Source organism: Astyanax mexicanus, chromosome 13 (genome assembly GCF_023375975.1).
Source record: "Astyanax mexicanus isolate ESR-SI-001 chromosome 13, AstMex3_surface, whole genome shotgun sequence".
Lineage (NCBI taxonomy): Eukaryota > Metazoa > Chordata > Actinopteri > Characiformes > Acestrorhamphidae > Astyanax > Astyanax mexicanus.
Genome location: NC_064420.1, coordinates 52,401,045 through 52,424,364, shown reverse-complemented (window position 1 = coordinate 52,424,364; position 23,320 = coordinate 52,401,045). Strand labels below are relative to the sequence as shown.

Here is a 23,320-nt window from a genome sequence, read left to right as displayed (position 1 = left end):
AATAGAATTAAAACTATTATTTTACAGTGAGAAAATGTGTATTTATTTTATTTTATTATTTAATTTTAATGATAAAAACCAGAGAAAAGACAGAATGTGTAGGAATAGTTAATAAAGGCCAGATAGTGATTAAACAAATTAATACAAATATAAATAAAAGTGATTCACAGGGTTTTATATTTATATTTAGAATGTTTTACAGTGAGATCAGTAATGACATACAGATGTAATTTATGCTTATAATAAAAAATACTCTTAAATGACAATAAATGACTTTATTAATATTGCTTTGATATTGGTGTATATATGTATATACTGCATAAACCATGATTATTCACACCCACATTTTGCTACTTATAACTGTAATAAATACAATCATTTCTATTTGTAAAATAAAAGTCCTTTCCTGTTTACAGTGATGGAAGTCTCAGTTTATTACACTCATCAGTATCAGGATTAATATTAATATTAATATTAAATATGATGATGGTTGTTGGAGTCCTCAGAATCCTCTGGAGCTGAATCTCACTGCAAATAATATAAAATAAAATATTAATTTTCACTTTCATCATCACAGGGCCAATACAGACCTGCATGTGTTTAAACCACAATCAAAACTATATTTTTAATCTGAAACTGAATAAAACTGAATTATTTAAAGATGCATTGCAACATTCGTTTTAAAACATAATCAACACACAAATGTGATCATATTACAGTTTTTCTGGATTGTTTACACACAATTTCTGGTACTTGGGACACAATGACCACAACATGTAACTTACGCACTAACCCTTGAACCAATTCTGCTAAACTATAAGCACAATTCCTGCTTTACACTCAAATAGCAATTCTGAAACACACTTTTTTAACATGGGCAAACACCCTTCACACAGGTTTACAATTAGCAATCAAAGCTTTACCAGTCTGAAACAGAAGACAGGATGCAGCATAGTATTTTTTGTTTATTGTAACTTTATACAATACATTCTTCTGTTGTTTTTTATTTAAATCACTTGTGTCACTTTGTGTTGGTTGCATTGTACACTGTGTACATTGTTTTTGTTGGAAAAATAAAATATATTTTTTACTGTGTATTTGTGTGTTCTGAGTATAAAAACAATATTATTAAATATTTTACAACGCACTTATGTATTTAATGTCTGTAGTAAGTGTAACACTGAACAAAAAGTCATTATGATGAATGGAGAATGGTGTTTTACACTGAGCACATCAGTGTTTAAATGCTTTTTTTAATTGTCTGTTCATATGATAGTTTGTGTGTCATCTGAACACAAAATGGCCTTTTGTGAAGAGATAACACTGTTTTGAATGTAAAGTTTCATTTTGCAGGAGAATTGAAGGGTTTTGCCCATTGTGTGTGTGTTTGTTGGATTTGTGTGTAGAGTTCGGAGAATACGAGGCATGTTCTCAGAAATGTGTGTAACCAATCCAGAAAAACTGTAAATATAATTAAAGAGAAATATCAGATTTAAATTTACTGTGAGAAACAGTCTATTTATTAATAAAGTGTATAGTGTGTGTGTGTATAGTGTGTGTGTGTGTGTGTATAGTGTGTGTGTGTGTGTGTATAGTGTGTGTGTGTGTAGTGTGTGTGTATAGTGTGTGTAGTGTGTGTATAGTGTGTGTATAGTGTGTGTGTGTGTGTGTGTGTGTGTGTATAGTGTGTGTGTGTGTGTGTGTATAGTGTGTGTGTGTATAGTGTGTGTGTGTGTAGTGTGTGTGTATAGTGTGTGTGTGTGTGTGTGTGTGTATAGTGTGTGTGTGTGTGTGTGTATAGTGTGTGTGTATAGTGTGTGTGTGTGTAGTGTGTGTGTATAGTGTGTGTGTGTGTGTGTGTGTGTGTGTGTGTATAGTGTGTGTGTGTATAGTGTGTGTGTGTATAGTGTGTGTGTGTGTAGTGTGTGTGTATAGTGTGTGTGTGTGTGTGTGTGTGTGTATAGTGTGTGTGTGTGTGTGTGTGTATAGTGTGTGTGTGTGTGTGTGTATAGTGTGTGTGTGTGTAGTGTGTGTGTATAGTGTGTGTGTGTGTGTGTGTGTGTGTGTGTATAGTGTGTGTGTGTATAGTGTGTGTGTGTGTAGTGTGTGTGTGTGTGTATAGTGTGTGTGTGTGTATAGTGTGTGTGTATAGTGTGTGTGTGTGTGTGTGTGTGTGTGTATAGTGTGTGTGTGTGTGTGTGTGTATAGTGTGTGTGTGTGTGTGTGTGTATAGTGTGTGTGTGTGTGTGTGTGTGTGTGTATAGTGTGTGTGTGTGTGTGTGTGTATAGTGTGTGTGTGTGTGTGTGTGTATAGTGTGTGTGTGTGTGTATAGTGTGTGTGTGTGTGTGTGTGTGTGTGTATAGTGTGTGTGTGTATAGTGTGTGTGTGTAGTGTGTGTGTATAGTGTGTGTGTGTGTGTGTGTGTATAGTGTGTGTGTGTGTATAGTGTGTGTGTGTATAGTGTGTGTGTGTATAGTGTGTGTGTGTAGTGTGTGTGTATAGTGTGTGTGTGTAGTGTGTGTGTATAGTGTGTGTGTGTGTGTGTGTATAGTGTGTGTGTGTGTGTGTATAGTGTGTGTGTGTAGTGTGTGTGTATAGTGTGTGTGTGTAGTGTGTGTGTATAGTGTGTGTGTGTGTGTGTGTGTGTGTGTGTGTGTGTGTGTATAGTGTGTGTGTGTGTGTATAGTGTGTGTGTGTGTGTGTGTGTGTGTGTATAGTGTGTGTGTGTATAGTGTGTGTGTGTAGTGTGTGTGTATAGTGTGTGTGTGTGTGTGTGTGTATAGTGTGTGTGTGTGTATAGTGTGTGTGTGTATAGTGTGTGTGTGTATAGTGTGTGTGTGTAGTGTGTGTGTATAGTGTGTGTGTGTAGTGTGTGTGTATAGTGTGTGTGTGTGTGTGTGTATAGTGTGTGTGTGTGTGTGTGTGTGTGTGTATAGTGTGTGTGTGTGTGTGTGTGTATAGTGTGTGTGTGTGTATAGTGTGTGTGTGTGTGTGTGTGTGTGTGTGTGTATAGTGTGTGTGTGTGTATAGTGTGTGTGTGTATAGTGTGTGTGTGTATAGTGTGTGTGTGTGTGTGTGTGTATAGTGTGTGTGTGTGTATAGTGTGTGTGTGTGTATAGTGTGTGTGTGTGTATAGTGTGTGTGTGTGTATAGTGTGTGTGTATAGTTTGTATTTGTGTGTGTGTGTGTGTGTGTGTGTGTGTGTGTGTATAGTGTGTGTGTGTGTGTGTGTGTGTGTGTGTGTGTGTACTCACCTTGTCCATTGGGCAGTTCACTTTCAGAATCCTCAGGATCATTTTCATACAGTTTCTGAATATCAAACAGAAAACAATGAGAATTTCGTAAATATATATATATACATTATGTCAGTCCTGTCACTGTCCTAACCTGAGAAAGACTCCATATCCCAGAATGCACCTGTGATTAACCCTCCGAAAATGCTGGATCACATGACGTAGTCAGATCGGTGTTCCGGCTCACCATGCTTCTAATCATTACTCACACCTGAACTCTTCTGTATATATTGCTCTTGTTTTCACTCTATCTTTGTTTGGTATTAAAAATGTTTCTATAGCTGTTCTATCTTACGCTTCCGTTTTTGTTTATTAACTTCTCTCTAGCCCGTTTGTTTGTTGTTAACCGTTTTGGTTTTGACCTATTTTTGTATTTTTGAATTTTTTTTTGCCATGTTGTGGATTCCTGTGTATGTTGTTTGTTTATGCTGCTATTTGGATACTGGCTCTGCCTGTTATTGACTATTCTTATAAACCTGATCCCCTAATTAATAAACTGTGTGTTTGGTATGTTGGGTATGTTTGGTATCTGCACTTTCCTGTGTTTGGCTCACGGGACAGGTCATGATCTCACCTCTGCCGGTTTGTCCTGTAGTTTCCTCTTCAGTTCAGAGTTCTCTCTCTGCAGGACATTATTCTGATTCAGAAAAACACATTTACAGCTTTAACTCACTGTTTACACTTATTTATTACATTTATACAACATAATACAGTGCAGAGATCCTTCACCATGCAGCAGCTCATTTACGGGAACAGCAATGTTATTTTATTTACTATTCTGTTTATTGTTGATGTAAAAGTTGGGTTTGTGCTGCTGTGTGTTCATGTGTGTGTAATAAGTGGGGGTGTACGCTCGGCTCGGCACAGCGCCTGTGTTACCGAGATAGCGATGAACGTCTGACTGTTGGCGTCTGTCTAGGTTGTATTCAGTCAGTGGAGCTCCTGTGTTTTCTGTTACCAAGATAAACAAGATAAAACTCCAGAAATGTACCTGAACACACCTCATTTCCAGAACACCACGCCCATCAGTGTAGATATATTCAGACGCTCTGCTGCTGTTTAAACCAGACAGGAGGAAGGAGGGAATATAGACTGTATGTATCGAGATGAGCCTCACAGCGTTCCGTGAGCAGGGTGTAAGGTGGGGTTTATATATATTTATATGTATATATGGAGCGTATATATATAAGGATGTGTGTGTATATACAGTAAGGATATATAAGTGTTTGTTTGGTTAGTTAGAGGTCAGAGGTCAGTAAATGGACGGACCTTGTGTCTGAGAGCTTCTACCACCAGGTCCCGACTCCCCCTCAGACCCGAGTTCTGCTGACTCGCCCGAAACGCGTCTCCGATCACCGACACCAACAGATGAGCCTAAAGAACAGAGAGGAGCAGAACCTGATTCAGTACCACCAAACTCAGTACCGGTACTCAGTGTGTTCTACTGATTCAGTACCACCAAACTCAGTACCGGTACTCAGTGTGTTCTACTGATTCAGTAATGGTACTCAGTGTGTTCTACTGATTCAGTACCGGTACTCAGTGTGTTCTACTGATTCAGTAATGGTACTCAGTGTGTTCTACAGATTCAGTACCGGTACTCAGTGTGTTCTACTGATTCAGTACCGGTACTCAGTGTGTTCTACTGATTCAGTAATGGTACTCAGTGTGTTCTACAGATTCAGTACCGGTACTCAGTGTGTTCTACTGATTCAGTACAGGTACTCAGTGTGTTCTACTGATTCAGTACCGGTACTCAGTGTGTTCTACTGATTCAGTACCGGTACTCAGTGTGTTCTACTGATTCAGTAATGGTACTCAGTGTGCTCTGCAGTGAGAAAGTGGGCGGGGCTATCTCTGATTATATAGTGAGAATATTTACGGTTCTACTCGGGGAACCGTCGCTCCTGCGGGACACTTACGAACTTCCTGCTCTGGAAGATGTAGCAGTGGTAGGTGTCGAGCGCCGGGTGTCTGGAGATGAAGCCGAAGAGTTTAGGCTGAGTTTGATGGACGGCGCAGAAAGACACGGAGGACAGAGGACAGGTATACAGCATGAACTAAGAGACAGACAGACAGACAGAGAGAGAGAGACAGATGGATGTTATTAGCAGAACCATTAGTACTGATCTGTCTCCTGATTGAGGTTCTGGTTTGGTACCTTGGTTTTGTGCTCCAGGATGTCGATGGCGCTTCTGGAGAGAAACAGGTGAACTTTAGTTTTCTTCTTCTTCGCCTTCTCACTGATCTCTCTGTCTGGATTCTGAGAGATGGAGGGATGAAGGAGGTTAAATACAGGAGGGATCAGTTTTATCAGTTTTATGTAGTGAACAGTGTTGAACCTGTACAGCCGCTGTCGCCTCCGTCAGGATCTGCATCCCGTCTGAACGCAGCACCTCCACCCGATCCAGAAACTGAAGAGGATTAAAGATAAAGATCAGCTGAAAATCTCAGAGTTCAACCCTGATTCATTAATACACCATTAGCATGATGCTAACAAAACATTAAAAACTGCATAAAGACTAATGGAAATTAGCATTGCAGGAGAAATATGGTGAGTAAAATCACACAGGTTAGGATTTCTCCATTAATTACATATTTTGATTTACAGCTCTTTTAAAAATAAGAGAGCACTTAAAAATGATGATTAATTTTTATTTTACGAAATTAAAAACCTCTGGAATATAATCAAGAGGAAGATGGATGATCACAAACCATCAAACCACCAAACTGAACTGCTTGAATTTTTACACCAGGAGTAAAGCAGCATAAAGTTATCCAAAAGCAGTGTGTAAGACTGGTGGAGGAGAACATGATGCCAAGATGCATGAAAAAAAAAACTGTGATTAAAAACCAGGATTATTCCACCAAATATTGATTATTTCTGAACTCTTAAAACTTTATGAATATGAACTTGTTTTCTTTGCATTATTTGAGGTCTGAAAGTTCTGCATCTTTTTTGTTATTTCAGTCATTTCTCATTTTCTGTAAATAAATGCTCTAAATGAGAATATTTTTATTTGTAATTTGGGAGAAATGTTGTCTGTAGTTTATAGAATAAAACAACAATGTTGATTTAACTCAAACATAAACCTATAAATAGTAAAATCAGAGAAACTGATTCAGAAACTGAAGTGATCTCTTCATTTTATACAGAGCTGTATTTAGTATTAAATGATATAATATTAGAATGTTGATAAATATCTGAAAGTATTCACTGGGAGAAGATCTGTTACTCACTTTCACAGAGAAGGAAATCTCAGTGTCGTCCTCGATGTCGCTCATCTTCACCCTTCAACCCAATAAAGAGGAATATAAGATACTGCAGCTTATATAAAACATTATTAATGATATCAAGGGAGCGTGATCAGCAACTATCTATCTTATAATCACATTAAAAATCTTCAAAACTGTCATTTTTCATGAAAACAAAACTTATAATAGTGAAAGCTAATGTAAAGATATTTTATTTCAGGTCATTCTTTAAGCTCAGTATCGGGTCAATAGGAGAAATATTAAGTGATATTATATTAATTATTGCTGAACAGCAGTGAGTGTCTTCAGACCCTAAAAAATAAAACCCACTGATGATGTCAGATTCTTCCTAAAGTGGCAGGGTTATCCCCTTCAGAGAATTCTTAACACTGAGGTATAAATAGATATTTTATTGAAAAAAAGCATGATTATTTATAAATAATTTATTTTACCAATTAAATGAATTGATTACTTCTTTATTTTAACCAGGCAGCACTGAAGAAATGATAAAAACCTGTCCACTGTATAAAATGTATGAATGTTAATTAAAGTTATGGTTAATATTATTTTATATGTTTAATAATGAGTTCATTCAGAGTAAATGATTATAAATGTATTGTTACACGGTGTTAATATCAAATTTAAACAATTAATCTATACTGCCACACAAAATACAGGTTATTATATTGATATTAAATGTAAATAAAGTTGAAATCTTACGTTTTTGGGTGTAAATCTCGGGGTATAAGAGTCCGGAACCGCAGTGTTTCTCTTTCAGGATTAAAGTCTGAAGTTAATGACTGACCACAGTCCTGCGCTTCCTTATTACACTGCTGTCTGATACAACATTTACAGCCCATAATAACCCCTACAGCTCTGATACAACATCAGCAGAATCGCCATGGATAAAAAACACAGATCAGACTCACCATGGTAACGGGATCTGAACTTTTTATTCAGCCTCACAAACTTCAGTGTATTTTATAGAGATTTTAAGTGACATATCATCACAAAGTAGCAGATAATTGTGAAGTGGAATTTAATCAAATAAAACTCTGAAAAAGTGTATTTATTCCTGCATGACTACAAACTGCAAACAGAACTTCTTACGTCTTTCTTTCAACAATGTTTTTCTTCTTCCATAAAGATCAGATTTGAGGAGAGCAGGACTTCTAGTTGTTCAGATTCTCCTGATCCACCTGATCTGTGGATCTCTGCAGCTCCTCCAGAGTGATCATGGGTCTCGGCTGATCTCTGATCAGTGCTCTCCTTGCTGGATCTGTTAGTTTGGTGGACGGTTGGTTCATGTCTTGGTTGGTTTGTAGAAACAGGTGTAGAATAACTTTTTCAGGTTTATGGGTTTTTGGATGATGGATTGATGGAACAGAGCTGATTGGGATGATGAAAGCTTGGAATATGTTTTTATAATCTAATCCTGATTTAATCTTCTTCTCCACAACTTTATCTCTGATCTGTCTGCTGAGTTCTTCCTCTTCTTGATCTCCATGATGCTGTTTGTTCACTAGTGTTCACTAATAAACCACTGAGCTCTTCACAGAACAGCTGTATTTATACTGAGACTAAATTACACACAGCTGGATTAACTCTATAAACTCATTAAGTTAAGACTAATGAAGGAGATTGATTGCACTTGGTTTTATAAAGGGGTTTTAGAGTAAAGAGGGTTGAAATTCTTTATTAATTAAAGTTTAAAAACCCTGTTTTATATTCAGACTGGGATTAAGTCTAGTCCTGCACTAAACCGTATTCTGAATGAAGACTTCCACCGAAAGGGAAAAATAGTGCAGGTTTAGTAATGATCATGTTTGACCACTAGATGGAGATGCTACATGTAGGATGGAATCACTGTGCGTGTGATGTGTGTTTATATTTGAGAAACAGATGTAGATAATAGCACATTAAAATCAGATTAAGCTACAGAGTGGAGAAAGCGTAGGTTTAAATTTTGCTATAGGATCTTAATGTTAGCATGCTAAAAAGTTATTAATATTATAATTTCCACATTAACAAAAAAAGATATTACAAATCAACACCGTTCTGTTTTTGTTTTGTTCGCCTACAGTGTTAAAATGTAGCATTAACTTAGTTAGCTTGTTATTATTATAATAACCTTCTAACTTTAGCACAGAACAGTAAAAAACTGTTAAAAAAGGGTCTGTGTAAAAATGTAATTTTAGTGCTTAAACATTAGCCTAGCATTAGCATAGCAGATAAGTTTATATCTCTGCTGCTCTTAATATTCACTTTATTTATGTATTTCTGAATGTATAGTATTTGTAGCTTCAGTAAATGCTTATCTTTATTAATTTTATCTTTACATTTAGAACATCTGTAGCGTAAAGAAGCTTCAAACGGATTTGATTGGACCGTGTGTATAATTAATCAGTACCTCCTTTTGACTTTAAATACCTAATGTTTTTTTAAATAAAAAAGCAATAAAAAAATGAACAAAATAATTACAGAGAAATTCAAGAGTAAAGAACATTGTAACTGTTTTGCTGAATATTTTATATAATAAAATGTTTTACTTTACTGTGCTGAAATGAACAGTGTTATATATATATATAAAATCCACATGAAACAGTTTAAATCAGTTTACATCAACACTGTTTTGTGTTTTATTTGAATTTCAGTAACTTTTCTAAGTTTTATTCAATAATTAATTTAATGCCACACTTTTTTACTCTGATTCACACAATGTATAATATTATAGTAAATTATATTTACATTACTTTATTTCTCTGTAGATAAGAAGATTTTACTGGGCAGTAAAGTCACTGTAGGAGTTTCCAGGTGTTGTTTTGTTCTGTTTCTGTTGTTTTTCTCACAGTTGAAAGAAGCTGCTTTACTTGCTTCAGGACAAAACCCTTATTGGTTAAGAACAGACTGCATTGTTCCGGTGAAATGCAGCGTAATGAGGAAAAGATCATCTCGCCTGACCAGCCTGTCTAGCTTTCATCATAACCAGACTGATCATGTTCATCTGAGACTTAATGTTGGGTAGTGTACTTTCTGGTGAGAGATCATTGACTGCTAGACACGCCTCTACTACTGGACTGAAGAGTTCACACTGTAAACTGCAGGTGTGATTGATGATCTGAGGAGCATCTCATACAGTGAGAGTCAGTCACTCCTAGTAGTGATAGGAGGAACACTAACAGTGATCTCAGTGATCTGTGCAGAACATTCTGCAGATCCATGTGTTGCTGCTTTCTGTCCTGCAGAACTTCCAGCTGATAGCAGCAGCATTTTTCAGCAGGATAATGTTCACCCACACACAGCAACGGTTTCCCAGGAACACAGTCTCCACCAGGTTGCAGCACTTCCTCGTCCTGCCCGCTCTCCAGATTTATCACCAATCCAGCATTTATGGAGCAGCTGGGACTCAACCTACGAGTGTAGAGCTACAGGATCTACAGGCCCAGCTGTAGCAACAGGATCCATACAGAACCTGTAGAACCTCCAAACCCAACCGTCTCAATCTTATCTTATATTCAGGATAGAAGATCCAACAGGGGACTAGATAGAGCCTTGTTTCAATTGTTTTAAACAGTTTTAATCAATAAACTTAATTTCGTTCACTCTCATATATCAGCATTACTTTCACACAACAACCATTTTTATTGTGTGTATGTATATTTTTATACACAATAATTGAATGTTTAATAAAATAACGCATTAATCCTCTGATCTAATAAAGGGTCAAATGGCCGCATTCAGCAGGGTGATCCAGGACTCGTCGGTGGTGGAGTGCAGTCCGAACACGGGGTACAGCGGTTCTCTGAACATGGCTCTGAACGTGTGGAGATGCAGTTTCCTCCCTTTTGCTGCCAAATTATAAAAAGCCAGCGTTCCTTTATCGTAATCTAGCGCCACCTCCAGCCTCTTGGGGGGTACTGTAGGTGTCTCCGTCACGGTGGTGCTGATGGAATCGTGGCAGGCCGTCAGTTTCTTGTTTTTCCACTGGAGCCTCCAGGAGACGGCATTGTGCCCTATCCGGCTGTGGTCACCTTTGCGCGGGATGCTAGCGTAGCATACACCGATGGACCACATGGTACCCGTGCCGATCTCCACCGTCCACACGTGGGCGCCACTGGACAGCGCCTGGGAACACATGACCTGAGTGGAGGTGCAGAAGCGTTCACTCTGGTCTCCGCTGGTGAAGCTGGGCCGTCCACCACCCCAGTGCTTTACTGTCAGGAAGTCGGTGGACAGGATGAGGCTGGAGTGAACCGTCGCGGGGTTGAAGCTGAGATTTAGCGGGTTCATTAGGGCATGAAGGCTCTGGAGCAGCTGGGTCAGGTCTGTGCGGAAGGTGTCGGTACCAAGGCTAGTCCGGAGGTGCTTGGTGTCGGCGGGTTGAGGGATGGGGAGGCAGGGGACGGTGACGCCGGCGGCCTGGCGGAGCTGTGGCTCCTGTTTAATGTACAGCTTCAGGAACAGGAAGTTGGATGGGGAGGTGAGCAGCAGGTCGTTGGCGAGGCGCTGGGTGCTGCTGAGCTGCTGCTGGTATTCCTTCAGGGTACCGACGCTCGCCTGCCACGCCCGGTCATACTCACGGACCTCCTCCTCCAGCAGGTTCCGCATTCGCTCCTGCGGGGAAACAGCAGCGTTACCATGGATACCTCAACATCACAGCACATACAATTTACCCAAATCTGATTACTCACCAAATCCGGATTACTCACCAAATCTGATTTACTCATCAAGTCAGATTTACTCATCAAATCAGATTTACTCATCAAATCAGATTTACTCATTAATTCTGATTTACTCATCATATCTGATTTATTCATCAAACCCAATTTAATCACCGAATCCAATTTACTCATCAAATCAGTGTTTACCCCTCAAATCTGATTTATTCAGCAAATCCGATTTACTCACCAAATCGGATTTACGAAGGAAATCTGATTAACTCTCTAAATTGCATTAACTCACCAAATCCGATTTACTAACCAAATCCGATTTACTCACCAAATCCGATTTACTAACCAAATCCAATTTACTTACCAAATCCGATTTACTCACTCAATCTAATTTACTCACCAAATCCGATTTACTCACCAAATCCAATTTACTTACCAAATCCGATTTACTCACCAAATCCGATTTACTCACCAAATCCAGTTTACTCACCAAATCTAATTTACTCACCAAATCCGATTTACTCACCAAATCCGATTTACTCACCAAATCCAGTTTACTCACCAAATCCTATTTACTCACTCAATCAGATTTACTCACCAAATCCAATTTACTTACCAAATCCGATTTACTCACTAAATCCAGTTTACTCATCAAATCCGATTTACTCACCAAATCCGATTTACTCACTAAATCCAGTTTACTCATCAAATGCGATTTACTCACCAAATCCAGTTTACTCACCAAATCCTATTTACTCACTCAATCAGATTTACTCACCAAATCCAATTTACTCACCAAATCCAATTTACTTACCAAATCCGATTTACTCACTAAATCCAGTTTACTCATCAAATCCGATTTACTCACCAAATCCGATTTACTCACTAAATCCAGTTTACTCATCAAATCCTATTTACTCACCAAATCCAGTTTACTCATCAAATCCGATTTACTTACCAAATCCGATTTACTCACTAAATCCAGTTTACTCATCAAATCCGATTTACTCACCAAATCCGATTTACTCACTAAATCCAGTTTACTCATCAAATCCTATTTACTCACCAAATCCAGTTTACTCATCAAATCCGATTTACTCACCAAATCCGATTTACTCACTAAATCCAGTTTACTCATCAAATCCGATTTACTCACCAAATCCGATTTACTCACTAAATCCAGTTTACTCATCAAATCCAGTTTACTCACTAAATCCAGTTTACTCACCAAATCCAATTTACTCACCAAATCGATTTACTCACCAAATCCAATTTACTCACCAAATCTGATTTACTTATCAAATCTGATTTATCTGATTATTGTATTTAATTTTTTAAATAATTTTTTAAGACAAGTAAGAGTAATTTTAAAAGGGTAACAAAATGATTTGCATTATGTCCTGGAATAAACATAATTATGTGTATTTTTATTGAGATGAACAACATTATCTGCATTATTTCTCTAGATATATAAATTATCTGCGTTTGTTTTGAGATTCTGAGGTTCTGAGGATCAGCAGTTCTGCTCACCTTGTACTCTGAGATCAGCGTCACCATGTTGTCCAGCAGTTCGGTTGCCCGGGCCGACAGGACCTCTGTACAGACCCCCGAGTTCATCCCGCGCTCCTGGGCCCTCCGGAGCAGAGCCTCGGTCAACTGCAGCCGGTCCGACGTGGCCTTCTCCAGCCCCTCCACCACTAGCACCAGGTCGCTCTTTGCCGCCTCCAGCATCTGGACCTCATGCTCGACGTGTTTCCCTTCCATCACGCACTCGTTACACAGGAAGCGACGCTCCTGCAGGCACAGGAACTCCAGCTCGCCCCGGTGATCCGGACACCTCCGCTGGTCCAGGTCCGGCAGCGGCTCCACCAGGGTGTGACCTTTTGACCTGTGTCGTTCTTGGTGTCGCTTCAGGTGACCTTCGCACAGCAATGTCTCGCAGTGGAGGCAGGTCTTCACCGCCGGCTCTGCGCCATCCAGGCACTGATCGCACGGCACCGTCGGTTTCCCCGCCGTCAGCACTTGTTCGGACATGGCCTCGCGGTAGCGCTCTACAATCCCACCGAGCTTGAAGTTCTTGAGCAGAGACTCCAGGCCGTTGTAGTCCTGGCGGCACTCGGGGCAGCGAGGTCGTCCGCCGGGTCGTCCGCCGGTCTGCTGGGACTCCTGGACGGAGCGGACGCACTGCAGGCAGTAACTGTGACCACACGGTAAAGACACTGGATCATCATACAGCTGCAGACACACGGCACAGCTCAGCTCCAGCTCCAGACTTTCCTTCCGGTGGTTCATCCTCGCCCTGTCGTTACTGCCACTCCTGTACCTCCAGCAGCATGAGGAAACTGACTGAAACCCAACACCGACACCGGAACCGGTCCGACCAGTTCTAGCAGCTGAACGCTGCATTCGGGAAATAGTGGCAGGTCTAACCGGAATTCTGATTACAGAAAACAAGAGAACTGAGTTCTTCAGCCTCGTTCGGCACCTGTTAAAAGAATCTTTCTCACACAGTTTATTAATTATGATTTAACTGTTTCTATATGAGGTTCTAAATGAGGCAGTCGCAACTGTGAGAGATCTTCAACCAGTAATATAGAACATTTTATATACTGAATGTTTTTACATGCATTTCATAATATGATTACTGCAGAACACTGAAGTTAATGTGAATATGCATCTCAAACCACTGACTGCTTCCAAGTTCTGCATTTCACTGGAACTAAATGAGAAATCCAACTTGAAATGCATGAAGTTTTCTAGCGTGTACTCTGAGTTTACTTAATCACGGCTCTACTCGCCCGATCACTGCGGCGCTGCCGGCACTATTAGCGGGTTTATACTTGAGGCAGATTAGGCTGGTAGTTTATGAGGCTCTGATCATGGCAATATTATCCATCCTTATTATAATTATGATGAAAGTCTATTGAAAATATGTAACACTCCTGATCAGTACTATATAAGATATTTACTGGTACTGTTTAGGACTTTCCAGTGGAACTACATTGGGCTCTTGAGTGACACAAGTTAGGACTTCTGAATGATACTGTTCTGGTGCTGTTGGCTGGTACTGTGGTTCTAACATTTTCCTCAAAAGAACAAAAAATTAAGATTATTGTGTCTTTAAGTTTAAGTTTAAGTTTAAACCCTTCTCAGATATTTAAAAGTTACATAGAGCTTGTGGCTCAGATAGGCAGATGATGATCTCATGTTACATAGAATAAAAATGTCCTCATAATTGTATATCTGCACTTCACACATCATTAAATCTGAGGTGTAACGTGTGAATCTGGAGGTGTAATCCGCTTCTGCACAAACCGGTACAGCAGGTCTGATCATCTATTTCTGGAGATGAAGTTCATCCAGACTGAAATTAGTTCTAACAATAACTTAGAACCAGGATTCAGAACTAACCTGCACTCCTGATCATACAGATGCCATAAATTATTCTACATCTTCATATCATAAAAAATAGTGTATAATTTGTATAATGTAATTATAAAAAACTTAACATTTATTGCTATAGTTGCATATTAATCAGTAAGAAAAAAAGACCCCACTTAAAAATGATGAGTTTCTTTGATTTTATCAAATTGAAAACCTCTGGAATATAATCAAGAGGAAGATGGATGATCACAAACCATCAAACCACCAAACTGAACTGCTTGAATTTTTACACCAGGAGTAAAGCAGCATAAAGTTATCCAAAAGCAGTGTGTAAGACTGGTGGAGGAGAACATGATGCCAAGATGCATGAAATTAAAACTGTGATTAAAAACCAGGATTATTCCACCAAATATTGATTATTTCTGAACTCTTAAAACTTTATGAATATGAACTTGTTTTCTTTGGTATGTCACATGGTGCTCCTGATTGGTAATATTTGGGAATTTGGTTAGTATAATTTTGGGTTCTTGTCTGGTACTATTTAGAACTGTTAGTTGGTACAATATTAGCAGCTTGTGTACTGTACTGCATGTTTTAGTTATTGATAAAAAAAAAATCATACAGTCTCAGAAATCATATGTCCCAGCTGATTGAATGTAATTAGGGTGTAAACGTTTGATATTTTTTTTCACGATTTTAAAACATTTTCTGATGTTCCATGTTTGAGAACTGAGATGAAAAAACGAGAGAACATGGTATTTTATACAGAATGAAAGTCTCTGAAATAATGATGTTAAAGTGAAAATATGTACGGAATGTTTGAAGGAAGTAAAGAGACTTAAGCTGAACTTGTTAGAGGCTGTGTGAAACAAATAAACTCAACAATGGGATTATTTTTAGAAATACACCAAACCACTAACGTACATCTATGATTAGAATAGCTCTGCTGAGGTAAATGTATAATTAGAATAGCACTGCTGAGGTAAATCTGCTTGGATATTAAAATGATATTGTTAATTGTAGTTTTGTTGTTTCTTTGTTTGTGTAAAGTAAGAGTGTGTTACTGTAGGGAACAGAATTCCAGTTTCCACTGAGGAGAGATTAACCCCTTAACGCCTGTTGTTGCAAATATGCGACTAACCGTTTGATTCAATCAACCTGCCAAGATAGCGCCTGCATTCCCCCAATGCCTGTTAGTGCATATTCGCCACGGACCTAGGAACCTTTGACTTTGACAATTTACAATTCAAATGAATCTAGAATTCAAATTAATGAAATGTTTCCTGTAATATTTGTGTATATTGTGTTGGTGACAGTAATTGGTGTTATTTATTATTGAATGCCTGCTGTTGGGTGCATAAATAAAACATTGATTTTTCACTGTTATATTACTCTGTTATTGTTATCTTAGTATGGACCATTATGTCTGCTGTAGCAAATTTGCAACATACCAAATTTACCCCAAATAGACCATATTGCCTGTTGTTGCAAATTTGCAACATACCAAAATTTCTATTTATTTTTGTGCAAAAGTGAAATTAATAATCTCAACAATATTTACTATCTACTTAAAGGTAAAACACACATGAAACATTTTTTCATATACAGCTACATTAATTCAGGCGTTAAGGGGTTAAGTGTCTCAGCAGTGAAAGAGGCCTGTGCTGTATAAAGTGTGTGTGTGTGTGTGTTGAGTGTGTGTGTGTGTGTGTATGTTGAGTGTGTGTGTGTGTGTGTGTGTGTGTATGTTGAGTGCGTGTGTGTGTGTGTGTATGTTGAGTGTGTGTGTGTGTGTGTGTATGTTGAGTGTGTGTGTGTGTGTATGTTGTGTGTGTGTGTGTGTGTATGTTGAGTGTGTGTCTGTGTATGTTGAGTGTGTGTGTGTGTGTGTGTGCGTATGTTGAGTGTGTATGTTGAGTGTGTGTGTGTGTGTGTGTATGTTGAGTGTGTGTGTGTGTATGTTGTGTGTGTGTGTGTGTGTGTGTATGTTGAGTGTGTGTCTGTGTATGTTGAGTGTGTGTGTGTGTATGTTGAGTGTGTGTGTGTGTGTGTGTGTATGTTGAGTGTGTGTGTGTGCTGTAGGGGACCCACAGTGAGCAATAACACACACTTTGAAGTGGAAACACCATTAAAGGTCCTTATTGTTCTGACTGTAACACACACACACACACACTCACACACACACACACTTCATACACAAACACACACACACACACTTATACCAGAGACCCAGACTAAACCAGTGACCCAGACTAAACCAGAGACCCAGACTAAACCAGAGACCCAGGCTAAACCAGAGACCCAGACTAAACCAGAGACCCAGGCTAAACCAGTGACCCAGGCTACACCAGAGACCCAGGCTAAACCAGTGACCTAGGCTAAGCCAGTGACCCAGGCTACACCAGAGACCCAGGCTAAACCAGAGACCCAGACTAAACCAGAGACCCAGACTAAACCAGTGACCCAGGCTAAACCAAAGACCCAGACTAAACCAGTGACCCAGACTAAACCAGAGACCCAGACTAAACCAGAGACCCAGGCTAAACCAGAGACCCAGACTAAACCAGAGACCCAGGCTAAACCAGTGACCCAGGCTACACCAGAGACCCAGGCTAAACCAGTGACCTAGGCTAAGCCAGTGACCCAGGCTACACCAGAGACCCAGGCTAAACCAGAGACCCAGACTAAACCAGAGACCCAGACTAAACCAGTGACCCAGGCTAAACCAAAGACCCAGACTAAACCAGTGACCCAGACTAAACCAGTGACCCAGACTAAACCAGTGACCCAGACTAAACCAGTGACCCAGGCTAAACCAGAGACCCAGTCTAAACCAGAGACCCAGGCTAAACCAGAGACCCAGACTAAACCAGAGACCCAGACTAAACCAGTGACCCAGGCTAAACCAGTGACCCAGGCTACACCAGAGACCCAGGCTAAACCAGTGACCTAGGCTAAGCCAGTGACCCAGGCTACACCAGAGACCCAGGCTAAACCAGTGACCCAGGCTAAACCAGTGACCCAGGCTAAACCAGAGACCGAGGCTAAACCAGAGACCCAGACTAAACCAGTGACCCAGGCTAAACCAGTGACCCAGGCTACACCAGAGACCCAGGCTAAACCAGTGACCCAGGCTAAGCCAGTGACCCAGGCTACACCAGAGACCCAGGCTAAACAAGTGACCCAGGCTAAACCAGAGACCCAGACTAAACCAGAGACCCAGACTAAACCAGTGACCCAGACTAAACCAGTGACCCAGGCTAAACCAGAGACCCAGACTAAACCAGTGACCCAGAATAAATCAATGACCCAGGCTACACCAGAGACCCAGACTAAACCAGAGACCCAGACTAAACCAGAGACCCAGGCTAAACCAGAGACCCAGGCTAAGCCAGTGACCCAGGCTAAACCAGAGATCCAGACTAAACCAGAGACCCAGGCTAAACCAGTGACCCAGGCTAAACCAGAGACCCAGGCTAAACCAGAGACCCAGACTAAACCAGTGACCCAGGCTAAACCAGTGACCCAGGCTACACCAGAGACCCAGGCTAAACCAGTGACCCAGGCTAAGCCAGTGACCCAGGCTACACCAGAGACCCAGGCTAAACAAGTGACCCAGGCTAAACCAGAGACCCAGACTAAACCAGAGACCCAGACTAAACCAGTGACCCAGACTAAACCAGTGACCCAGGCTAAACCAGAGACCCAGACTAAACCAGTGACCCCGGCTAAACCAGAGACCCAGACTAAACCAGAGACCCAGACTAAACCAGTGACCCAGACTAAACCAGCTAAACCAGAGACCCAGGCTAAACCAGTGACCCAGAATAACCAGTGACCCAGGCTAAACCAGTGACCCAGACTAAACCAGCGCCCCAGGCTAAACCAGCGACCCAGACTAAACCAGAGACCCAGGCTAAACCAAAGACCCACACTAAACCAGTGACCCAGACTAAACCAGTGACCCAGGCTAAACCAGTGACCCAGACTAAACCAGTGACCCAGACTAAACCAGTGACCCAGGGTAAACCAGTGACCCAGACTAAACCAGTGACCCAGGCTAAACCAGTGACCCAGGCTAAACCAGAGACAGAGGCTAAACCAGAGACCCAGACTAAACCAGTGACCCAGGCTAAACCAGTGACCCAGGCTACACCAGAGACCCAGGCTAAACCAGTGACCCAGGCTAAGCCAGTGACCCAGGCTACACCAGAGACCCAGGCTAAACAAGTGACCCAGGCTAAACCAGAGACCCAGACTAAACCAGTGACCCAGACTAAACCAGTGACCCAGACTAAACCAGTGACCCAGGCTAAACCAGAGACCCAGACTAAACCAGTGACCCAGGCTAAACCAGTGACCTAGGCTAAGCCAGTGACCCAGGCTACACCAGAGACCCAGGCTAAACCAGAGACCCAGACTAAACCAGAGACCCAGACTAAACCAGTGACCCAGGCTAAACCAAAGACCCAGACTAAACCAGTGACCCAGACTAAACCAGTGACCCAGACTAAACCAGTGACCCAGACTAAACCAGTGACCCAGGCTAAACCAGAGACCCAGTCTAAACCAGAGACCCAGGCTAAACCAGAGACCCAGACTAAACCAGAGACCCAGACTAAACCAGTGACCCAGGCTAAACCAGTGACCCAGGCTACACCAGAGACCCAGGCTAAACCAGTGACCTAGGCTAAGCCAGTGACCCAGGCTACACCAGAGACCCAGGCTAAACCAGTGACCCAGGCTAAACCAGTGACCCAGGCTAAACCAGAGACCGAGGCTAAACCAGAGACCCAGACTAAACCAGTGACCCAGGCTAAACCAGTGACCCAGGCTACACCAGAGACCCAGGCTAAACCAGTGACCCAGGCTAAGCCAGTGACCCAGGCTACACCAGAGACCCAGGCTAAACAAGTGACCCAGGCTAAACCAGAGACCCAGACTAAACCAGAGACCCAGACTAAACCAGTGACCCAGACTAAACCAGTGACCCAGGCTAAACCAGAGACCCAGACTAAACCAGTGACCCAGAATAAATCAATGACCCAGGCTACACCAGAGACCCAGACTAAACCAGAGACCCAGACTAAACCAGAGACCCAGGCTAAACCAGAGACCCAGGCTAAGCCAGTGACCCAGGCTAAACCAGAGATCCAGACTAAACCAGAGACCCAGGCTAAACCAGTGACCCAGGCTAAACCAGAGACCCAGGCTAAACCAGAGACCCAGACTAAACCAGTGACCCAGGCTAAACCAGTGACCCAGGCTACACCAGAGACCCAGGCTAAACCAGTGACCCAGGCTAAGCCAGTGACCCAGGCTACACCAGAGACCCAGGCTAAACAAGTGACCCAGGCTAAACCAGAGACCCAGACTAAACCAGAGACCCAGACTAAACCAGTGACCCAGACTAAACCAGTGACCCAGGCTAAACCAGAGACCCAGACTAAACCAGTGACCCCGGCTAAACCAGAGACCCAGACTAAACCAGAGACCCAGACTAAACCAGTGACCCAGACTAAACCAGCTAAACCAGAGACCCAGGCTAAACCAGTGACCCAGAATAACCAGTGACCCAGGCTAAACCAGTGACCCAGACTAAACCAGCGCCCCAGGCTAAACCAGCGACCCAGACTAAACCAGAGACCCAGGCTAAACCAAAGACCCACACTAAACCAGTGACCCAGACTAAACCAGTGACCCAGGCTAAACCAGTGACCCAGACTAAACCAGTGACCCAGACTAAACCAGTGACCCAGGGTAAACCAGTGACCCAGACTAAACCAGTGACCCAGGCTAAACCAGTGACCCAGGCTACACCAGAGACCCAGGCTAAACCAGTGACCCAGGCTAAGCCAGTGACCCAGGCTACACCAGAGACCCAGGCTAAACAAGTGACCCAGGCTAAACCAGAGACCCAGACTAAACCAGAGACCCAGACTAAACCAGTGACCCAGACTAAACCAGTGACCCAGGCTAAACCAGAGACCCAGACTAAACCAGTGACCCCGGCTAAACCAGAGACCCAGACTAAACCAGAGACCCAGACTAAACCAGTGACCCAGACTAAACCAGCTAAACCAGAGACCCAGGCTAAACCAGTGACCCAGAATAACCAGTGACCCAGGCTAAACCAGTGACCCAGACTAAACCAGCGCCCCAGGCTAAACCAGCGACCCAGACTAAACCAGAGACCCAGGCTAAACCAAAGACCCACACTAAACCAGTGACCCAGACTAAACCAGTGACCCAGGCTAAACCAGTGACCCAGACTAAACCAGTGACCCAGACTAAACCAGTGACCCAGGGTAAACCAGTGACCCAGACTAAACCAGTGACCCAGGCTAAACCAGTGACCCAGGCTAAACCAGTGACCCAGGCTAAACCAGAGACAGAGGCTAAACCAGAGACCCAGACTAAACCAGTGACCCAGGCTAAACCAGTGACCCAGGCTACACCAGAGACCCAGGCTAAACCAGTGACCCAGGCTAAGCCAGTGACCCAGGCTACACCAGAGACCCAGGCTAAACAAGTGACCCAGGCTAAACCAGAGACCCAGACTAAACCAGTGACCCAGACTAAACCAGTGACCCAGACTAAACCAGTGACCCAGGCTAAACCAGAGACCCAGACTAAACCAGTGACCCAGGCTAAACCAGAGACCCAGTCTAAACCAGAGACCCAGGCTAAACCAGAGACCCAGACTAAACCAGTGACCCAGGCTAAACCAGTGACCCAGGCTACACCAGAGACCCAGGCTAAACCAGTGACCTAGGCTAAGCCAGTGACCCAGGCTACACCAGAGACCCAGACTAAACCAGTGACCCAGACTAAACCAGAGACCCAGACTAAACCAGTGACCCAGGCTAAACCAGTGACCCAGACTAAACCAGTGACCCAGGCTAAACCAGTGACCCAGACTAAACCAGTGACCCAGGCTAAACCAGTGACCCAGACTAAACCAGTGACCCAGACTAAACCAGTGACCCAGGCTAAACCAGAGACCCAGGCTAAACCAGTGACCCAGGCTAAACCAGTGACCCAGGCTAAACCAGAGACCGAGGCTAAACCAGAGACCCAGACTAAACCAGTGACCCAGGCTAAACCAGAGACCGAGGCTAAACCAGAGACCCAGACTAAACCAGTGACCCAGGCTAAACCAGTGACCCAGGCTACACCAGAGACCCAGGCTAAACCAGTGACCCAGGCTAAGCCAGTGACCCAGGCTACACCAGAGACCCAGGCTAAACAAGTGACCCAGGCTAAACCAGAGACCCAGACTAAACCAGAGACCCAGACTAAACCAGTGACCCAGACTAAACCAGTGACCCAGGCTAAACCAGAGACCCAGACTAAACCAGTGACCCAGAATAAATCAATGACCCAGGCTACACCAGAGACCCAGACTAAACCAGAGACCCAGACTAAACCAGAGACCCAGGCTAAACCAGAGACCCAGGCTAAGCCAGTGACCCAGGCTAAACCAGAGATCCAGACTAAACCAGAGACCCAGGCTAAACCAGTGACCCAGGCTAAACCAGAGACCCAGGCTAAACCAGAGACCCAGACTAAACCAGTGACCCAGGCTAAACCAGAGACCCAGACTAAACCAGTGACCCCGGCTAAACCAGAGACCCAGACTAAACCAGAGACCCAGACTAAACCAGTGACCCAGACTAAACCAGTGACCCAGGCTAAACCAGAGACCCAGACTAAACCAGTGACCCAGACTAAACCAGTGACCCAGGCTAAACCAGAGACCCAGACTAAACCAGTGACCCAGACTAAACCAGTGACCCAGGCTACACCAGAGACCCAGGCTAAACCAGTGACCCAGGCTAAGCCAGTGACCCAGACTAAACCAGTGACCCAGACTAAACAAGTGACCCAGGCTAAACCAGAGACCCAGACTAAACCAGTGACCCAGACTAAACCAGTGACCCAGGCTACACCAGAGACCCAGGCTAAACCAGTGACCCAGGCTAAGCCAGTGACCCAGGCTACACCAGAGACCCAGGCTAAACAAGTGACCCAGGCTAAACCAGAGACCCAGACTAAACCAGAGACCCAGACTAAACCAGTGACCCAGACTAAACCAGTGACCCAGGCTAAACCAGAGACCCAGACTAAACCAGTGACTCAGGCTAAACCAGAGACCCAGACTAAACCAGAGACCCAGACTAAACCAGTGACTCAGGCTAAACCAGTGACCCAGACTAAACCAGAGACCCAGACTAAACCCTCTATTAAACCTACAGTTTAATATCAGACCACACCTGTAATCATTTACATTCCTGCCTGAGAGACCTGAGCGCATGCTTTTAGTTTTATAGTAAATGGTATGTATACATTTATTTTTACGGATGTACTGTAAATATATAAAGAGATAGACAGATATAGAGAAAGAGAGAGCGAGAGAAAGAGAGGGATGGAGTGAGGGATTACTGGCTGGTTCCTGTAGTCCTGCAGTTATTTAGGTTCTAAAACATTAACAGAACACATGAATGAAACGTTCCCATCTTGCCGGGAGTGAAACCAGATGCTGCCGCCGACATTAAAGAGCTTTTAGAACGGCGACTTCAAAACGGATTTTGAGGAAATTCTGCAAAACGGGAACAAAGAGCTCGGAGCCGTCGGTCAGAACCGGACCAGGTCCAATCAGCTCCTCAGAACATCTGCAGAACCTGAACCGTCCGGATTACTGAACACTGCAGCTC

General features: G+C 42.7%; 2 protein-coding genes across 2 annotated transcripts; both read right to left on the bottom strand.

Moving 5' to 3' along the window:
* Positions 1–260: 260 nt before the first annotated feature.
* LOC103046538 (PTB domain-containing engulfment adapter protein 1) lies at positions 261–7,492 on the bottom strand. The gene is made up of 9 exons (XM_049462993.1): positions 7,270–7,492; positions 6,535–6,586; positions 5,637–5,708; positions 5,456–5,557; positions 5,217–5,354; positions 4,564–4,668; positions 3,869–3,931; positions 3,256–3,310; positions 261–528 (listed from the first exon to the last, which is right to left on the bottom strand). Exons 1-9 carry the CDS (start codon positions 7,407–7,409, stop codon positions 503–505), a joined length of 753 nt encoding a protein of 250 aa, XP_049318950.1. The 5' UTR covers positions 7,410–7,492; the 3' UTR covers positions 261–502.
* Positions 7,493–9,160: 1,668 nt separating this feature from the next.
* LOC103045622 (E3 ubiquitin/ISG15 ligase TRIM25-like) lies at positions 9,161–13,640 on the bottom strand. The gene is made up of 2 exons (XM_049462992.1): positions 12,750–13,640; positions 9,161–11,163 (listed from the first exon to the last, which is right to left on the bottom strand). Exons 1-2 carry the CDS (start codon positions 13,623–13,625, stop codon positions 10,273–10,275), a joined length of 1,767 nt encoding a protein of 588 aa, XP_049318949.1. The 5' UTR covers positions 13,626–13,640; the 3' UTR covers positions 9,161–10,272.
* Between the last annotated feature and the right edge of the window lie 9,680 nt (positions 13,641–23,320).

Excerpts from the sequence above, each read along its gene's own strand:
- LOC103046538 (XM_049462993.1), bottom strand. The coding sequence starts at position 7,409 with ATGGGCTGTAAATGTTGTATCAGACAGCAGTGTAATAAGGAAGCGCAG. Across the intron at positions 6,587-7,269 it reads CGAGATTTACACCCAAAAAC|GGTGAAGATGAGCGACATCG; the intron begins GTAAGATTTCAA and ends ATTGGGTTGAAG. Across the intron at positions 3,932-4,563 it reads TAGAAGCTCTCAGACACAAG|AATAATGTCCTGCAGAGAGA; the intron begins GTCCGTCCATTT and ends TTTCTGAATCAG.
- LOC103045622 (XM_049462992.1), bottom strand. The coding sequence starts at position 13,625 with ATGCAGCGTTCAGCTGCTAGAACTGGTCGGACCGGTTCCGGTGTCGGT. Across the intron at positions 11,164-12,749 it reads CGCTGATCTCAGAGTACAAG|GAGCGAATGCGGAACCTGCT; the intron begins GTGAGCAGAACT and ends GTTTCCCCGCAG.